This window comes from Hordeum vulgare, chromosome 2H (genome assembly GCF_904849725.1).
Source record: "Hordeum vulgare subsp. vulgare chromosome 2H, MorexV3_pseudomolecules_assembly, whole genome shotgun sequence".
Classification (NCBI taxonomy): Eukaryota; Viridiplantae; Streptophyta; class Magnoliopsida; order Poales; family Poaceae; genus Hordeum; species Hordeum vulgare.
Window position 1 is genome coordinate 1,088,375 of NC_058519.1, and position 21,138 is coordinate 1,109,512.

The following is a 21,138-nucleotide window of genomic DNA, read 5'->3' on the forward strand; positions in this document are numbered from 1 at the left end:
ATTTAACACAAATGTTCCCGTGCTAGCAACTTCTCTGAAATATATTATTGACATGGACGCTCGGAAACATGGCATACACTTAGAAACACCTCCATACACGCACGTCCTACCTATGAGCATCTCCTAAAAATTGAGCTCGCGGGTCTTGAGATTGATGAAGTCACCACAGCGGCCTCGCTATCGTCGTAAACTTCACATTCCATTGAAATAATATTCCTCCTGTTGAATTCATGCTCTAGCCACACCCAAAGTCCAAATTGTTGGAGAGAGACAAGCAATATGTTTCAACACTCCCCCTCAAGTCTATAGGCTGAGTTATTCCTTAGAAATGGAATCGATGTATTGCGACAAAAATCTTTCTCCAATACGTTGTTGACTGGGTGCTTAACTCGAGACCTGTCGCTCTAATAGCATGATGAATTAGTGTTGTAACCACTTGCTCCAAAAGTATGAACTGATGGAAAGAGAAGAACGGTGTATTTGAACACCGTCTTTATGACATACCAAAGCATCAAACCTGAGCTTTGATCCCTGATGGGCTGGGGTACCAATGCACTGCTAATTATGCAATCACAAGTTGATTTTTCTCACGCTTGGGTTCTAGCGTGACGGGCTAGCTGGCAACATGGAATAAATAAAGTCAATGACATTAGCGTTCTAAAATGGTATTTTGACTTTTGTAAATGTTCCATCTTTCTAACCGGTAGCTCAATTTATGATCCATCTTCATGGCCGGCCTTGTCTCAAATAAGGATATATTGTGTTTATGTTGAAGTAAAAAGAAAGAAATCTTCTTAAAAGTTGCCACTTGGTGATCTATGAAATTGCCACTATGGGGGAGAGAGCCAAACTGTCCCAGCTGATGGAGCTAACTTTCTACTAATCATACGTTGTCTTTGTTGGAGAACAACTTAACTTGTGTTGCACGCTTTCTTTGATAAAATGATATATATATACTACTAAGATTATAGCAGTTACACATGTCATCTTCAACGACGTACTACCTCCGATTACGATGAATAATTAAGGTGTATTTTGTTTTGTTATTAAGACAATACTTTGAGCAACAATCACATTTTTAATATTTGATTTACGGGTACAAAAACACTATCATAACAAAATACTTTTAACTACGAATCTAGTGGCATAAATTTCATGTTATATAACCTTGTATTTACGAAGTAATTATTGATGATATGCATGTCTTAACCAAACAAAATACGGCTTACTTTTAAGAATGCACGGAGTAATATATCAAGACCTAAGTAGAAACTTCGAGAGAAAACACAAAACCAAAAAAATAAAAGTAGAAGAATGGAAAAACAAAGCTAATGGACACCATGGACGCTTGCACGAACACAAGCAGCAGTATTTACTCTGTGGTAGCATGCACGCGTGGCGACGTTCCTCCTCTTGACCGTCACGGCGAGCCCGTTCTTCATGTGGAGTATGACGGACAACTTGGGTTCCACGACGTGCCCCGGCACGGCCTCGACGACGAAGTTCCACAGCACGGCTGCGGCGACGGCCTTCATCTGCGTGAAGGCCACCTCCTTGCCGAGGCAGGTCCTGGGGCCGGTGTTGAAGGCGATGAACTTGTAGGACGGCTCGTACCTCAGCTTCCCGTCGTCGGTGATCCACCTCTCTGGCCTGAACTCCATGCAGTCCTTGCCCCACACTCCCTCCATCCTCCCCATGGAGTAGGAGTAGAGGAGTATCTTGTCGCCGGCCTTCATTTCGTGACCGCTCGGGAGCACGTCATCGGCTATCGCCGCCTTGTGCTGGAAGGGCACCGGCGGGTAAAGCCTCATGCACTCGCAGAGCGCCGCGTGCAGGTACACCAAGCTGCTCAGATCGCCAGCATCGAACACCATGTCTTCCGGCTTCTTGGTGGCAGCGATCGGCGCCAGCTCGTCCAGGATCTTCTGCTGGACGCGCGGGTTCTTGCATACGACGTAGAAGAACCACGACAGCGCCGTGCCGGTGGTGTCCCGTCCGGCGAGAAGGAGGTTCACCGCGGTGTCACGCAAGAACTCGTCGCTCGCGTCATCGTTGCCGCAGAGGAAGGAGGAGAGCATGTCGTCGGAGGAGGACTCGTTGTGGTTGTGGTCATCGGACGACCTGCGTTTCGCGATGGTGTCGGCGGCGAAGCGATCGATGGTCCTACGGGCCACGGCCATCTTCTTCTCTGGGCCGACCTCGTAGCGGTACATGAGCCTCCACAACGCCGGCGGGAAGACGTGCCGGAAGAAGATGGTGTCGAGCACGTCGTCCATGGCGCGCGCGAAGGGCACTACGGGGAGGCCGATCTGGAGGCATCCGGGGTCGACCCCGAAGACGAGGTTGCAGGTCATGTCGAACGTCATCCTCAGGAGCACGTCGTGCAGGTCACAGCGATCGCCGGCGTCGGCAACATGCGCAAGGAAAGGGAGGAGGCTCGTGTCCACCTTGTCGCGGGTGCACCGTGCCGAGAAGGCGCGGAAACGAGGGCCAGCCATGAGGAGCTGGGACTTGGCACGCTGCCACCGCCAGGACTCGCCGTCGGCGTTGAAGATGCCGTGGCCCAAGACGTCGAAGATCTCGGCATACTCCTCGCCCTTGGGGTAGTTCAGGAAGTTAGAGGTGAAGATGTGGCGCACGTTGGAGGGGTCGCAGGTGATGAAGAAGCGGACGCCGGTGAGCCCCGTCTGAGCCGGGAAGTTGTAGCGCCTGGCGGCGAGGACGACGGTGGCCCAGTCGTGGTAGCAGGACAGGTTGGCGAGCATGCCCAAGAGATGGCCGAGCAACGGCCATTCGGTCGGCTCGGCCTTGCATGCTTTCTTGGACTGGAGGTGACGGTAATAGAAGAAGAAGAAGCAGCAGCAGCAAAGGAGGGAGAGGAGCCCTAGAAACAAATCCATGTTGTAGAGAATTTTGCAACTAGTCATCTGGTATTTAAATCACATGCTTGACTAGCTAGGTACACCGGAGTTGGTTCAAACATTGTGATCAACAAATCGCATTCCAATTTGTTGAGATATATATAGTCGTACTGTCAACAACGTACGGTGGTACCTAGCCCAATATTCCACGCAAAAAAAAAACGACGTGGCACGACGGCGCATGCATTTGTTAGTTTTAGTTTTGTGTTTATTTTCCACGCACGTACGTGCAGCTGGTTGATAACTAGACCGCTATAGATAGTTGGTGACATGCTATATATTAGACGCCACGCACACACTGCTGCTATATGCATTTTTCTTCTTAAAAAAAAAGAACATGATCCCGGTCTCTGCATCAATCGATGCATATAGCCGTATATTATTATTAATGATGTAAAATTCAACGGACAAGCACCATCAACCTGAAGAAAGACCCAAAAAGAAAAGAAAAAAACAAGGCTGTGCACCTTGCGACAGTAATTTCATCGGATAGTTTTTTTTTTAGATCAACACGGAGGAGCTCCCTGACTCAATTTTGCATTAGAAGCCCGGAAAAACGGGAAAGATGTTCAATACAATCTGAAAAGATAAAAGAAAAGGGGGAGCTAAGCTAAAAGTCATATCAAGCTATTACAGGGCGTTCTTAATTAGTGCCCACAGACTAGAACGAGCTCCACATTGGAAAATGTTTATGAAAGTAAGACAAAACAACATCTCGGAGGTAAGCCCTATAGCTGGCAAGGACATCAGTAGCTGAGGGATTGGAATAGTGCCGAGAAGACATTCTCCAGTGTAGATTTAGGACTCAACAGTTCCAGCTTGCCCAGCACGTGGACGACTGAGTGATCATCATCAGGTCTTGAATGCTTCACACCCATTCCAATTGCGCATGTCTCCCCAGCAAGCTTCGCATCTTCTCCAACATGTGATGCTTGAACAGGAGACGCCATTTTCCGAGAGTTCTTAAGATCATCGACCAAACCTGATTCAGAGAAAGCCATACAACATTGTTAAAAATCAGGTTATTTTTGTGCTTCCACAGAGACCATAAGACAACAGCTGCAATAGAGTTAATGGTATCCATCTTCTTGCCAGCAACCCAACAAGAGGAAATAGATTCTACATTTACGCCCAATTGTCTGGAAAAGAAAGTGCTTATTTCCTTCCACACCAGTTTGGCTACTAAGGAATCAAAGAAAAGGTGTTGCACACTCTCATGCTTTAAGCAGAAAACACACTCCACACGCTTCCCCATATTTCCTTTTTGCAGTCTGTCTCTAGTCATAATTTTATTATAGGCAACCAACCATGAGAAAATGTGTATCCTCGAATGAACAATAAGTTTCCAAACAGCTGGAATGAACACAGATGTGACTCCTCTATAGTTGATAATAGCATACAGGGAGCTCAAGGAGTAGTCTCCTGACGCTGTGTATTGCCATATCAGGGAATCAGTGTCATTAGTAAGTGTGATACTATTAGCAACCGCCTCTAATTCAAGCCAATTGCACATCATACGAGGGGAGAAAGCTCACGTGAAAGCGAGTTTCAGGTTTACCCCATCCCATACCTAACTAACAGTTTGCCCTTGCTCCCTACAAATGACATATAAATCCCAAAACTGTATGGAAAGAGGAGCTGAACCAAACCAACAATCTTCCCAAAATCTAATTTTGGTACCATCCCCTAAAGCCCATTTATATCCAAATTTTACTGCTTTAGTGGCCCACACTACTCCTTTCCAGAAAGTGGATGCCTCTCTATCACTAGTAGAAAACGAGTCTTTGGATCGAAGCATTAGTCCCGGTTGGATTTTGGACCGGGACTGATGCTTCCACTAGTAACGGTTCATTTTTGACCTCTAGTCCCGGTTGGTGTTACCAACCGACACAAACCGTGACTAAAGGGGTGGTGCTAGGCTGGGGCCTTGCGAACCCCTTTAGTCCCGGTTAGTAACACCAACCGGGACTGGAGGGGGACATTTAGTCCCGGTTAGTTATACAAACCGGGAATAAAGATCTCCCTATATAAGCCATTCGTCCACACGGAGCCCATTTCCCTGTTTTCTCCATTTCCCTCCATGTTCTTCCCCTTAGGTCGAGCTCATCCTTCATTTTTTGCCAAGATTTGTCAAGTTTTGAGGCACCCCATCTCTCAAAGTGTTCACAAAGGTTAGCAACTTTGTCATTCCATCTTCCGTTGGTAGATTAGCTCGTGCAATGCTCTATAAGTATAGTGATTTGTGGGCTTTAGTTTGAGGAGTAATTTTGTGTGAGTTTATTTGATTTATATGCAATCTGAGCTTAAATTAACTTCTTATTTGCATATGTGTAGGTGTGGTTAACTTAGTGACTTCCCGTCTTCGTCCTAACCACCATCGATCCCCGGCACCACCTTGGTGATCCTCTTGTTCTTATCCTCTTTATACAAGAAAAATCTTATTTGTATGATTTTAATATTTTTTTTACTTGTATGATTCTTTGTTATACATAATGCCATGGCCTGCTTATGTATTCATCGATCGGGTATTTAGATCACATGCTTGACAGCACCAGAGGTTGTTGAGACATAGTCATCAAGAAATCGCGTTCGAATTTATTCAGACATAGTCGTACCGACAACAACAGTGGTAGGCCAATATCCCACTCAAAAAAGAAAAGAAGAAAGACGTAGCATGCATGATGGCGCATGCAGTTTTGTGTTATTTTTCACACAAGTCCAGAGAGCTTATTCACGTACGTTGGTGACATGCTATTCCCTGTGCATGCATGACTCACAAGAAAGAATGTAATTGATTGAGACTCATGTCTTGTGTGGCGTGGTTGGCCATGTCTTTCTTCTTTTTCGATGAGGTCGATAGGGTTTCCAGCGGAAAGAGAAATCGATTTGGACATGAAGTACAATATTGGTTTTGCGCCAATGTAGACATGACGCAATGCAGATCCTAGTGAGAAACCCCATTGTCCTAGGCCTGGCCCATTTATTTCTTCTTCTTTCTTTAGACTATAATATACTCCCTCCGTTCCTAAATATAAGTCTTTATAGATGTTTCACTAGTGGACAACATAGGGATGTATATAGACATACTTTAGAATGTACATTCAATCATTTTGCTTCGTATGTAGACATCTAGTAAAATTGCTTAAAAGACTTATATTTAGAAACGGAGGGAGTAAGAAATAGGTGCATGAAGTAGGATTTGAACTCCCAATCCCTTGATTTTTTTTTTGAAAAGGAGGCATCTTCGGCTTCTGCATCGAGTGTTGCATGCAGCCATTGATTAGGTTGACCCAATATATCAACGAGGACAAATCACTTGTTGGGCATAATTACTGTCTTTTTTTAAGAAATTGTTGTGCCTAATTACTTTGCAGTCCTAGAAACCAATCCATGGTGCGGTGGAGAATTTTGCATGCACTGCACCTTGGGCACGTACGTACTGCTCGCTCATGCATTCAGCGGGTATTTAGATCACATGGTTGACAGCGCGTGAGGTGGTTGAGACATAGTCATCATCAGATCGCGTTCAAATTTATTCAGACACAGTCATACTGACAACAACGGTGGTAGCAAAATGTTTCGCTCAGAAAAGAGAAGAAAATGACGTAGCGCATGCATGCATGCATTTGTTAGTTCTAGTTTTGCGTTATTTTTCACACACGTAGGCGAGAGTGTTGGCGACATGTAGCTACACACTGCTGCTTTACCTGAATGCATGCATGACTCACAAGAAAGAAAAGTCCACGTACACGTGGGTGGATTCTAGAGAAATGTAATTGATTGAGACTCTTGTGTTACGTGGTCGTTGGCCATGTCTTTCTTCTTTTCCGACGAGGTCGATAGGGTTTCAAGAGGAAAAAGAAATCGATTTGGACATAAACTGCCATCTTGCTTTTCCGCCAATGTAAACATCACGCGATGCACATCCTAGCTGGTGAGAAACCAACAATGCTCAAGATACGGGCAGCTTCTAATAACAGACTTTTACGGGATGGCGGTGTGGCGCCGTTTCCCTTAATCAAATTTCAATGAGAAATGCTACTTCAGTTTACAGGCTGATTCTTGAGTTGGCATGTTTTAATTGGATTAAGGGTGAGAGTTGGGCCCCACCCGGATGAAAATCAGGGAGCGGTGAGGAAAAGTTATGAAAGGGTCCGTAGCCATCCTGTAACAGTCCGTATGTGTAGCATCAAAACCAATCACTCCTAACGAGCCTATAAATCCTCCGTAGAACGCAACATTACTCGTGAGAAACCACAAGGACAGGAGAGCACGCAGGAAGAGAATGAAACAAGAGAGATATTGAATCAACGGAAATTAACCATGACAAAATTACAAATTACTCTCTTTCGCCGACGCCTCTCTCTCCTTCTTCGTCACCAGCGTCTCCTATCCCTTTTTCTCCTCAAAAAATGGTCGAACGCTTCGGCCGTCACATCCACAAGGACGAGGCCCGCCTTCTCTACGAGACGGACTACCCGACGCCATCGGACATTCGGGTGTCGGGGACATGGAGGCTGAGCGCTGGCGGAGTCCCGGTGCCACCGCCGCCCTCTGAAGCTAACTGGCGGGTGAAGATCGTGCCCATCCCGTCGTCACTGTCAGAGAGCTCGGGCAACCTGCGGAGGTACGTCCCCGACAGCAACACGCAGTGGACGGCGTACTTCGAACGCCGACACGCTGACCAACTCGCCGCCACCAACGGGGTGGAACCACGCGGATGCCACAACTCCGACGACAACGACGAAGTGGCACCGGGGCCTTCCAACCCCGTTCGCCACGGCGACCCAGGGCGACGACAACGGCGGTGACTACACCAATTTCTACAAGCTTATCGACATGTAGAAGGCGGCAGGCAGCATGCGATGGCGACGTAGTTTAATTATGTTTTTATTTCACTTTCAGATAAATTTTAATGAAAACTATGAATTCGCTTCGAATTTGAGTCGGTTTTGACCGAATTTGAACCGAGTTTGTTTTTTTTCAAAAAAAAGTTGGGACGGCCTTTGGGGAGGGGTCGGGGAGTGAGAACCCGAGCCCCCACACCGATTTTTTCACCGACGCACTCCTAGACGGCGCTAGTTAACGTCCGTGAGGGCCGAACGGCTGGAGATGCTCTTTTCGTTGTTTGCATTGCCCTCGGCCTGCCGGCCTTTTCTGATCGCTCAAGGCTCTGCCCAACTCTCCCGATCAGGGCTTGCTCCCGATAAATCCTACTTATTTTTACTAAACCTTTCAACTAATCTAAACATGCCCCCCCGATTTTCAGGGGTGGGTGGGCCTCATCCTCCTTTTAATCCAATCAATGATTATCAAGTCAGACTATCCCGTAAACAAGTTTACGTAGATGTAGCATTGCTCCTATTTAGGTCGTAGCTTCGCTTTCAATCTTCCCGAGTCCCCCGATTTGATCGGATCTGCTTGCCGACGGCGCCACCTTAAGGAGCGGTAGGCTAGGGCCAGGCAGCATAATTCGCGCCACGAACTCGGGCAGAAATGGGCGGTAACCAGGACTAGCAGGGGCCAACTCCATCGAGGAAAGCAGAAGACAGCCGATGGCTGAGCGCAAGGTTAATACAGATGAGAAATTAACGTTTACCAGCTCTAGCAGGGGCCATAGCCGCCAAGCAAAACGGAAGGCAGACGCTGGTTGAGTGCCAAGGTCAATTGGGAGATCTAATCTAGGCATCACCGGCTAGTCCCTGTCCACATCAGGTACACCTAAGCAAAATCAGATTTATTTTTTACTTTTGGTTCAACAATTTAGTGACTAATTAATGAGCATACTGAACATGTGCATCAGTTCTTCAATTAATGAACAAATTACTATATATTCATTGCTCAACGGTTTAACTATATATTTGGGGAAGATAGTTAGTACTAGTAAGGCTGGCCATAGTGGGAGTAACTTAGGTAGTCTCATGTTTTTGGAATTAGCAAACATGTTGATGTGACACACAATTAAAGATGAGAGAGAGGGTTAGAGTAAGGCTGCTCATAGTGGGGAGTAACATATAGTAGTATCATGCATATGATACTATCTTCATAGTACATTGTATCATAAACTAGTATCATATGTGATCTCATTTATTGACATGCATGACACATAGTAGCAGAGCATTTAGCATGTTATAGTATCTACTCCCTCCGTCCCGGTGTATAAGTCATCTTACGAAAACCAAATAATCCCAAAACACTTAGGCGCGGTGCATTAATTTTTATCTCGTTTCTTGTTTTTTGACATGAATAAAGGAATCAACCAATAAGAGACGTGAGACGTGTATGTTTCTAATGACTTGAGACTAACTAGCACAACATGCATTGGTCAATTCATTGCACGCAATGGTATTAATTATCAAATTAGCATTGATTTCTCTCTTTTTCCTCTCCGTCTTGGTCACGGTGCACAACCTAAGATGACTTATACACCGGGACGGAGGGAGTACCTATGTTACTCTAACCCTCTCTCTCTTCTTTAAATGTCCGCCACATCAACATGTTTGCTATTCCCAAGTATATGATACTACCTAAGTTACTTCCACTATGGCCAGCCTAACATAGGTAGATAATGTAACATGTTAAATGCTATTCTAGTATGTGTCATGTATGTCAATAAATAAAGTCATCTATGATACTAGTTTATGATAATATGCATTATAGAGGTAGTATCATACAATAGTATCATATGCATATTACTACTACATGATACTCCCCACTATGACCAGCCTAAGTAGTATGATATACTTTCGCAATACTGTGTGAAATAAACAAAAATCTAGGATGAATGAAAAAAAAATCCTATGATGTGAACTAAATGACATCTCTTTTTCTGCTCCTACTCATAGGATTTGTGACACATGTCATCGTATTTCCTACAAATTTGCTATTGCTATGATAAACCTATCCTATGAACCAAAGGACGCCTAACTTGTATACTTAGCAAGCACGTAGAACAACGTGGTTTTATTGACTTCATGCAACTGCGGGTTGGTGGCGGACATAGGTATAAACAATGGTCAACTGGTCACTCTTGATGCACACTAATTAATTGTTAAGACATGTAAAGAGAGACACTGTCATATGAATGAAAACAACCAACATCAACACACAGATATAAAGTATCACATCGGGAAGGAGCAAAGTCACACCAAACCGAACCTATTTCTAGACGGAGGAAAAGGAAAAAGAAAAAAAAACTTTGAAGGGATCAAAACAACGTCCGACAAATTACAAAAATAACTATCCGCAGCAACCATATCTTGACATCACAAGGAGAAGGAGAAATGTTCTCTTGCGTCAGGCTTCCTAGAATGGAACAATACTCAAGCGCCGCCATCACGAAATCTAACCACGAAATGTGGGTTTCTTGGTCATCATCATGAAGATGATGTTTGAGCAAATCCGAGCAATGACTTTAACAAGGTAACAACGGAAAAACCACCATTACTAGGTATAAGCAACAAGGGCCACACCTAGTGTTTTCACCACAAAGATCGAGACCAAGTACTCGAGAAGCACCATCAAATCAAAGTCATCATGTGTTGTCACCATCACTTTTCATGATTCCAACAACTACATGTGTAGCACGGTCTTGATGTGAGATGCCACGCAACTGAAGACCATGCCCGTGCAAGCAGGTAGTCAAGCGGCAACAAGGGTAGACCCCACCAATAGTCACCAGCTTCCAACATCACAATTTGGCACAATCCGATGGCCCAACACGCTCTTCATACTGTCTCCTTGTCTATGGTGGCATAATTCGCCAACAAAAGAAAATTGGTCATTTCCGTCGGATCTGAAAGCCGAAGACACTCCGGCCCTTTGCGAAAATTGCGGAGGACCGTGATGCCATCCACACGCCCAAGCAGAGGACTCCCCCGTTAGGATATAGAAGGTTGCCGCCGCCACCCTCCTAACTACATAGGGAATAGGGCCACCATGCTTTTCTGTGAGAGACCGCCTATTCGACTGGCATCACCAATGCGTGGGAATAACCTCTGTCTCAAGTTGTCGTCCGTGATCGCTTGTCGTCGCCGAAGGCTACCGGAGGAAAGATCTCCCTATCGCTGCATTCAATGACCACTATCGGGACATAGCCCAACCACTAGTCTCTAATAGCGACAAGGAAAAGGGAGGACGGGAGGGTAGGAGGTGGCAACCGGGGAAGGGATGAGATGAAGGCTGCGGGGAGAGATGAGGAGGCTGCAACTGTTAGGTTTCCCTCCTGACAACAATGGCGAGAGAAACCGGAGTGCTGGATAAAAGCCAGGAATATTTATTGTTCATGTATGTTATGATTTATCAAATCCGATGTACTTAGTTTACAAAATTAGGAAAACATAATAGTTTGCTAAAAGGAAGTCTTTGTGTGTTACCACAGAAGGCAAATTCTATGCCCCACTATCACCAATTCATACTCTACTAATCAAGCAAAAAATAAATATAAAAATATCTCAAATTTCCACATATATTCTCAATGATACCAAACAAAAGATGATGACTAAAATGGCATATCACTGGACAACTCGTACGCTATCTGTCTACGTCCAAGAAGACGTTGCTCCTATCTCCCAGCCTCCAGTGCGCACATCAAGGAAGGCCCAATCCCCACCAGGTACGGCACATGCAGAGGAAGCATGCACGCCCTAGCCGCGAGTGCCCAAGCCGAGGTGTTCGAAGCGCAATTAGGTAGCAGCTCCTCCGCGTCCGCCGTAATGGGCAACTCAAATCTTGCTGCGCCACAGCTTCGTTGCCCCGCTGATCCCTATATATTTAGCTGGTGTCAGTTGAGAATTTGCTCTAGGGAGACAACGGGATGCCAGAGACGAGAGAAATCAAAGCAAGGGTAATCGTGTATAAGGGATCGAGATCAACACTGAGGCAGAAGTACACTGCAAAGAGAAACGATTGGCTCGCTCGGGCTCGATTGGGAGGTGTACAAGGAGGGTAGCGAGAAGGGAGAGGCTCGAGTGACCAAATTATAGGGCCGTGTGTCCGTGTACCAGGGGCGATGTCGATGGTGGAGCATGAAGGCGACAATTACGGTTGAGAATGACATGCTGGAGAAACGGCGCTACACTCAATGGATGGACGGAAGGTGAATGAAGAAAAGTGGGGGGAGGGGCATGCCTAGCACGGACATAGTTTTCTTGGAGCGGGAGCTTGCCTTTGTGCATGCAGCACTGATTAGAAGATCGGAAGAAGAAAGAGGAGAGAGTGGAGTGACACAAGACAATGCACAACATTTGGTCGCGTAGCGCGTGGTTGGGTGCATGGAGAAGAAGAGACGATGGTAGTCATCGTGGGTACCGGGTCGATGCCAGTGCATGAACATGTCATAGCAAGGGCGAGCAGGAGCGTCAAGAGATGAACCAAGCCTCGACATTTTGATGCGTGCTGGACGGAAAGATGCCTGCCGGTGTCGACTATATGCGCAGGTACACGACGGTGCACAAGACACTGGCTAAAATGCAACCCCACACAAACATAAAATAAGATAGCAACAATGAAATGGCAGTGGAACTGATTTGACCGCCACCTGGCAAAGTGGGATTCCAAAACTGGTGACATGTTTGGCTTACCCCTTCTTTCCTTTTTACATGAAATGTCTTTCGTTTTGAAACACCAGGGACTAGAAGTGACCTAAAAAAAGACGAGAGGTTAGATGTCGACTTCTTGTAAACTTAAGGAACTAAAAGTATACTTTTACAATAACTAGCAACAGGTCCCGTACGTTGCAACGGGAGAAAAAAAATACCACACGGTCTTAATTTATAAAATATGATCTATAATCTGAGAATTTATAGTTACGGCACAAACAAAGATGGTCTTACCCTACCAATGCGCAGTTCAAGATTCCACATGTCTTCTATTTCAACACGGCTTGCATGTATATTTTGCACGTACAAAGAATAAACGGGCAAGTGGCCTTCAATTTCATCTCCAATCCTGATTTTGTTGAGATGTTCATCCTCAATCCAGATCAATACCGGTATGAAAGAAAGATGAATAATGCATTATTTATTAAGATTGTATCCTAGATGGTCTTTTTAAAAAAAATTGAATAGGTAAAATAACATTATATGCAGTTTCTACATATTTTTCTAATCAAATATCATATATAACATGTTAAATTTAGAGTTACGGTTTAAAAGATATAAGTATTTTAAGAAAACATTTAATATGTAGTACGAGTATTTTACAATAGACACAAAGAAAAAGAAGAATACAGTTCTCTCGTCTAGTATCCCGTCCCTTCCTAAAAGTAATGTGCAAGGTCTCAGATCCCCACGCAGGCGGCCATGGTATGTGACAAGCCGCAACGCCCCCTCCCCAGCAACATTCGACATCAAGAGGCCGGGCGCCGCGACCGCTAGCATCTCTCATCTAGGTCTGTTTTTTGTGAAAATTTGGGGCAGCCTCGTTGATCGCTCCGTGTTAATATTTCCTCTGCTGGTCAATTTCTTGGCATGATCACCCGTTCACCGCGGGTTTAGCTGACTCTGTTTAATATTCACAAGTTGATGTGCCTACCTCTGTATATATAAAGATCGTTCATTCTCGCCAAACAACAGCTAGCTAACCTAACATGTACGCCAAGGCGCTGACTTTGAAATCAATAGCTATTGGAGAAGTCAAAATTGCCATTGTTGCAATAATCAAGTACAAAAGAAGATGCTACATGTATCTCAATAATCAAGATCATCATTCTTGACCATACCAATATTAGAACGTATGTATGGAGTTCTAGCGAACACGGTTCAAATTAAGGTGAAACTTGATAAAGCAAAGCGTGATTAAAAGATAACCAAAGGAAACTCATGCAAATAATACATTATTGTTGGAAAATGCAAGTTATGCAAAAGTAAATAAGGAATGGCCTCATTCCATTCCGGCTAAAATGTAAATTACAAATTTAGTGCAGTATGTGAGCCGTGCGTGTGGTGAAGATTCGAAATGGCGGAGGTAGATCGAGTAGCTACGGCTTGGTGGCAAAGGTTGCGACGATCTGCAGCCTCATCAAGTGCTCGACGATCTACACATCAGTAACCATCCATTTATTGGCACACTGATGAATATGTAGCCTGTTAATAATGCTGTATTTTCTTTGCGGAGGATATATAATGATGTATAATATTACCTGAATGGGGAATTTTGGACTAGGTGTATCTCATGTTGCCCTCGAGGATGTTGTCGACTAGTTGTGAGAACGGCGATGGTAGATTCGGCTTATCAGGGAACTGGATGGGGTGGAACATCCCACCAGGAGAATTTTTTGCCATGGCACGTAGAACCTATAGCATATAGAAATCATACATGAGTGAGTTGATGTAACAATTCGATAGTCGTAACTTGGATCAACATATCTCTAATCTGATACTTACGTGGTTGTTCGCATCTCCACCGAGAGTAAAGGTGTGGATAGGTACTCTGGATACAAAGTCCCCGGCTCCATCGAAGTAGTCGCCCTTGTTGATCAGCCCATCGGAGAAGAGGAAGATGACGCCGTTCCAGTGTTCGCGGTAGCTGATCAGTTTGTGCGCGTCGGAGAGGCCGGATGCCATGTTCTTCGAGCATGTGGTCTGTGTCCAGGCCGGGCTTCTTTTGTAGCCTTGTAACTCTGTATCGGTCGAATCAACTATTTTCATATCAGACGTGCACGTGTTAGGGGTTGACATGACATAAGTGTAGCCGAGGCAGCTATCCACGGTGCGGATGAGCTTGTCTTGCACCAACCAAAAGATATTGTTCACAGTTTTCCAATCTGGGGTCGAGGTGGTGCTGTCAAATGCATACACAATCACCACGTCTAGTGGCCGCTTCCCTACACATCAATATTTATCATTCATTCAGTTATATATATATGTTCCTACCGAGCACATATTATGATTACTCTTGAATTCAGATAGGATTGAATATTTGTTGTTACATATAGTACCTGCGCCACTGAGGATGCTATCCACCAGCCTCGAAAAGGGCACCGATAGACTCGGTTTTTCCGGAACAGGGAGGGTGTGAAACGTGCCTCCCGGTGAATTTATTGAGATGGTGAGAAGAGCCTATATATAGCATACACACATGATATTTGCACAAATAGAATTAGCTAATAAGTTGGACATATATAATTTGGATCAAAGTAAATCCGGTCAAATACGTACTTGGTTATATGCATCTCCACCAAGAGTAAACGTGTGCACTGGCACTTTGGAGATGAAGCCCTCAACTCCATCAAAGAAGCTGCCCTTGTTAATCGACCCATCAGAGAACAACAAGATCATGCCATTTAGGTGCCCATGGTCCTTGATCAGTCGATGTGCCTCAACGAGACCGGCTGCCATGTTGTTCGTGCAAGCCTCCCTTCTCCAGGTTGAGCTTCTTGGGTACCCACTTGCCTCTGTCTCGGCGCGGTCAACAAGTTTCATCTCAGATGTGTACGTGTTAGGGGTCGACATGACGTATGTGTAGCCAAGGCAACTATTCTTAAATTGGGTTAGCTTCTTTTGCACCAACCAATAGACCTCACGATTCACCTTGTTCCAAGCTGGGGTCGAGGTGGTGCAGTCAAATGCCGACACAATCACTACATTTAGCGGCCACCGTCCTGCACATCAATATTGACCATCCATAATTCGCTCAATCCTATATGTTTGTTTCCCATAGCAAGCATATATAGTTTATTGAAAACTCATAAATTAGGATTGGATCAGATGTTTTTCTATATATATATACCTGAAGTGGGACTAGGATTCTTCTCACTGGGCATCATGGTATCATTAAGGATGTTATCCAAGAGTTGGGAGAAGGTCACAGATAGGCTTGGCTTGTCCGGAACAGGGAGGGGGCTGAACATCCCGCCTGGGGAATTTGCTGCAATGGTGCGAAGACCCTGTAGCACATATACACATGACATAGATAAAACATAAATTTATTATCATTTTCAATATTATATGGACTGGATTATATAGCTCTATTGAGATCCATACATGGTTATATGCATCTCCGCCGAGGGTAAACGTGTAGACGGGCACACTGGAGAGGAAGTCCTCAGCTCCATCAAAGAAGTCACCCTTGTTGATCAACCCATCAGAGAAGAACAGGATGATTGCATTCATGTTCCCATGTTGGTTGATGAGTCTATGTGCTTCATATAGTCCAGATGTCATAAATTTGCCGCAGGCAGACCTTTTCCAGGACGGGCTACTTTTGTAGCCATTTCCATTTATCTCAGAAGACTCAACTAATTTCATATCTGATGTGTACGTATTAGGGGTTGACATGACGTATGTGTAGCCGAGGCTGCTACCCATCATGCGGGTGAGCTTCTCTTGCACCAACCAAAAGATATTGTCTACCTTGTACCAATTCGGGGTCGAGGTGGTGCAGTCAAATGCATACACAATCACCACGGACACTGGACGCTTCCCTCCATCCTCTTGTCCACTCATGGTGTGTTTTGGGCAACAACTGCATGCAAGCGTAGATGTAGCGTGTCAACAGTTTTTACCAACTCGGGTGTAAGGGAAATTGAGCAAAAGGAGAGCCACAACAAGATATAATACGTAATTTATCATTATGCGTATGTAGAATTGTAGATGCACATAAATATGTAAGTGCACAAGAGATATGAGTTGCTATATATCTTCACAACCACAACTTTCTATATTGACCTTAGTTTGCTTATGAATGAAATTCTGAGTAAAGCTTTACCCTCCAACCCCTTTGCTCATGTTTATTATGTGTTTTTCATTCTAGTTTCCATTATTACGAACTTTATAGAAAAATATGAATATCGACAATATTAAATGAAAGTATACTTAGTGACTGGTCTAATGATACTGATTTGATAGTGGAGATTTTGATATTTTTCCGAACTTGGTCAAAGATAGAAAGACTCGACTATAGAAAAATTATATACACCTTATAAAAAGGAAATTGATGGAGTACCGTGTTTTAAATGTACTAGCTAGACATCATGTGTTGGCATGTTGCTATGAAAGTTAAATGCTCTTGCACGCTAGCTAATTTTGTGTGCCATCGTAGTCCCTAATTTTGTGCATATGATAAATTACATCTATAATCAACAAATCAATAGATCATGAATTTACGATATATTTCTCCTAAATAGAATATATGCTAATTTTCCTAATTAAATTCTTTGCAACTTAAGATGTAGTCTCTTAGAGTGAATGGGTCCCACCATCTCAGATACTTATAAGAGCAAAGATACATACAGAGCTCACTACGACATATAAGATTGCCATTTGTACGGAACGTGTAGTGTATTATTTTCATATAGCAATCACGGGAATCCATTTCTTGCTACACACAGGAACACTTCGGGGTTTATCTTGTACATAATATTTTTGTTCACCCCTAGCACTCCAGTGGTAAATGGTCTAAATAGATCATACATTGAGAAGTTGATGAGGCGTTAGAAACCAATTTAGATGTCACTGTTTCTCTATTAAACGGGTAAGTAACACATGTACATTCCTGAAAATTTTAAAGCGAACTGTTTTTCTCTTGTCATCTCATACCATATTAACTTGGCAGTTACGCTCTCTTCTCAACCTAGCACACTTGCTTTTAGATGTACACCCTCCGTCACACAATGAAAGATATTTCCGCAAGCTAAACTAACTTGCAAAAACGTCTTACATTGTGGGACGGAGGGAGTATTTAACGTGATACAGAAAAAACAAAAAATAGCAAAAAGGTTTGTGCTGGTCTTGCTTCTTTATGCATGCAAGCAAACAAGCTAGCTAGATTCTTGACATTTTTTCTACTTCCATTGCTCTGCTTCCTGTCAAGTTGTTTGGTTCTACTTTCAAAGAAATAGTTTTTGAAGTAAGTGACCAGCAAAACAACAGGAATATAAAAAGTAGAAGAAATCACCAAGCAAGAGTTGCAGCACTTGAACATACCTGGAGACTGATATAGCCGGCCGCTAGCTAGCTAGTTCCAGGGACAGGCCGGGCGTGTGTGTGTGTGTGTGTGTGTGTATGTGTGTGTATGTGTGTGTGAAGGAAGATGAATGTGGTGTTAGATCCATATGGAGCTGCTCTTAAATAGAGGGAGTTGCTGGGGAGGTGTACTTGAGACTGATAAAACAAAATGTACATGCATGTGCAGCTCGGCCTTCCACCAAGTACTATATATATCAAGAGACTGCCACTAAAAGGATTCCAGTTCAATCTACCGGGACAATCTTTTTTTTTTTTTGGTTGGGGACTATCTAAACTACATGATGCAACATGAATATGTAGAGTAATAATATAACAACTAAAAAAATGCAGTGTTTGATTATTGTATATTATAAATATCATAATAGTATGTAAATTCTCATCTACGTTTACATGTTGATGTGGCTTTTATTATGCATGGTTGCAGGTTGTGGTGGATCTTTCTCCATGCATGCTGAATGCCCAAGTGCCACACTTGCATGTCGAGAAAAATATGTTAGTGAGGGCTAGCTATTTAGATATAGAAGAGTCTAAGATAATAGTGTGTAAGTTTTATCATCTTATTAATTAATATATGAAGCAAATCTTTTGTTTTGATTTTCAAAAATAATATGCAAAAGCAGGACAAACTAATTATAGTTAGGAGCACGTTTGGTTCTTAATCGGGCAACCGCTCGCCTCGCTAAGCAGAAGCTACGGGTTTGATTCTAGGTAGGGAAAGCTGGCCCTGTAGACATGCAGATTCGGACACTGAACGTGTCCGGTCAGTTATCAGATGTGTTTTTTATTTATTCGTCCGTGTAGCCACACTTTTTATTTATTTTTTCATATGTCCGGTCACTTGCACATGATTGGTGAAGAGGAAGAAAAAAAGAAAAATTAATAAAGAAGAAAAATTAATAAAGAGGAAGAAAAAGCCGGACGAGCCCACATTTTCTCTCCATATTTAAGATGAATATAAGGATTTCCGGTTACTACAGATATATGTAAATGATATTAGGGATTCGGTTAGATCATTTTTTTCCTTTTCTCTTCTATTTGGTCACTGACATGAGGGATGGTGTGGCAGTAGATGCTCTTACGCGTATTTTCGAGCCTTTTCCATATTGGACATCGGAGTGAGAGAGCAAATTCGGCTGGCCTCCACTGCTCCACATGTGCAGATCGCTGCATGCATGCATGTGCATTCTGGCAGCACGCAACACAACACACGGTGGATCTCGCATGGGCCAATGCCAAACGGTCAACTAGTGTACGCACGTGCAATTTATACACTCATCAATGTGCACACTTCACTATGTACTCCCCCCATCCGCGATGATTCCAATCCGCTAGCTCATGGTTTAGCTTGCCAAGTTGTTGATTTAGTTAGTGTACAACGCCAAGTAAGAAAGTTGACTTCATGGTTCTACCAAGTCGAGTATATATATATATATATATATATATATATATATATATATATATATATATATATATATATATATATATATAAAGTTGACTTCATGGTTCTACCAAGTCGAGTATATATATATATATATATATATATATATATATATATATATATATATATATATATATATATATATATATTATGAACCCCTAGGTACGCAAAAACAGACGACTTCACTAGACTCTATCGATTAGTCCCTGATCCAATCACGGCGCATAATTAAACTTTCCTCGATCTGATCTGCTGGCCACTGGAGATTTTTTTTTTCCCGGGGAATCGAGCGTATATATATACTAATGGAGGTTATTTACACACATTTCGTGCATTTGCTTACAATCTGAATAGGCCCAGAATCAAGCCAGACTACTGTGCATTATGATGAACATTGTAACCTCCCGCAGTTTTCCTCGAAAAAAAAATCCTATAAGACCAGGTCTCATAAGCAAGCATGTGAGACCCTACTGGATGGTTGACACGTGGCATCTCTAAGCTTAAAGCCTCTAATCCCATTTTCATTAGCTTTTGAATCCAGAGTACGTATTCCTGATTGCAATCCTAGGATTGCTTTATGGGCTTCAACAGGTACTTAACTCCAAAGAATTAGGTTTTTATTTTTCTCGGCCACGTCCATGGCAACCACGCCGAACGACTTTGGCGGCGGCGACTGCACAGCACGACGTCGCGATGATTTGTCGTTCATGGCGGCACTGACTGCAGGAGGACCTCATCATCAAATCAGACCGCTCATCCATGGTGGCTATACGCCATGTTGTTGCCCCGACGGACATCACGTTCCCTGCAGATGTGCACCAAGGCGTCATGGGAGACGGCCGGACCGAGTCCGTGTTGGTGACGGCCGTGCGGCAAGGTGTGGAGGACAGGTGGACGAAGTCCACGGCGGCGGCGGCTGTAAGAGACTACACCCATACGAACACATCCATTAATTAGAGGAGAGGACGATGCCGGGGTGAGCAGGCTGCATGTGAATAGCCATGTGCTAGCTTGGTTGATCAATTCCATAATTTCTGTGCATGCATGCGTGCTTATTCATGCCGGCCACTGATAATCATGTAGCAGTCTGATGTTAAGCCAAAGCATAATATCATATGTTGTAGAATCAAACTTGAAAGTGATTAAATTGTTGATGTTTGGCATTATGTAGTTCCAATGCCTAGGACAAGAAGTATGCAGCTAGGCAAAAGTATAATATCAGAAATTCTACAATTAAACTTGAATGTCATACAATTAATGATGTTTGAGATTATGCAGATCCAATGCCTAGAAGAACATGTGGTATTTTCCGAGTCTATGTCCATGAATCCAACATTGATGGCGACAAGGCATCCGGAAGTGTTGCATCAGGTATCGACGAACAATGCAATGTGCGAGTCGAGCCGTGACCGTATGACGCCGAGAAAAAACAATGACACGAGCAATATGTTTACCGATGATACCGACAAGGATTTCATCTATGTTGACAAAAGAGAGGAAAATTGTGCGACTAATAAGTTAAATAATACTACAATAAATACTAACCTTTTAGTATAAAAAATGTATTGACTTTTTTGAAATATTATACTACAATGCTGATGGTAGTTGGTGTATTTCATAATTGTAACAGGATAATCCAAATGCATCTTCAAATCAGATTGTTTCAAAGGAAGGATTGTGTTTTCATTCTGAAGAAGAGGCATACAAGTTCTATAACGCGTATGCTAAAAAGAAAGGATTCAATGTTAGGTGGACACATAGAAAAACGAGAGCAGATGATACCTTATGTGGTAGGTATTTAGTTTGCAGCAAA

The 21,138-nt window shown here is 43.5% G+C and overlaps 1 protein-coding gene and 1 pseudogene across 2 annotated transcripts; both read right to left on the minus strand.

The window, feature by feature from the left end:
• Positions 1 to 1,181: 1,181 nt before the first annotated feature.
• On the minus strand, positions 1,182 to 2,900 carry LOC123431455 (annotated as a pseudogene). The gene has a single exon (XR_006623101.1). The product of XR_006623101.1 is annotated as a noroxomaritidine synthase 2-like (transcript).
• An 11,137-nt stretch (positions 2,901 to 14,037) lies between these two features.
• LOC123431454 lies at positions 14,038 to 17,957 on the minus strand. The gene is made up of 7 exons (XM_045115239.1): positions 17,846 to 17,957; positions 15,905 to 16,385; positions 15,651 to 15,807; positions 15,080 to 15,522; positions 14,860 to 14,980; positions 14,306 to 14,745; positions 14,038 to 14,215 (listed from the first exon to the last, which is right to left on the minus strand). The coding sequence occupies exons 2-7, from the start codon at positions 16,364 to 16,366 to the stop codon at positions 14,081 to 14,083; spliced, it is 1,758 nt and encodes a 585-aa protein (XP_044971174.1). The 5' UTR covers positions 16,367 to 16,385; positions 17,846 to 17,957; the 3' UTR covers positions 14,038 to 14,080.
• Between the last annotated feature and the right edge of the window lie 3,181 nt (positions 17,958 to 21,138).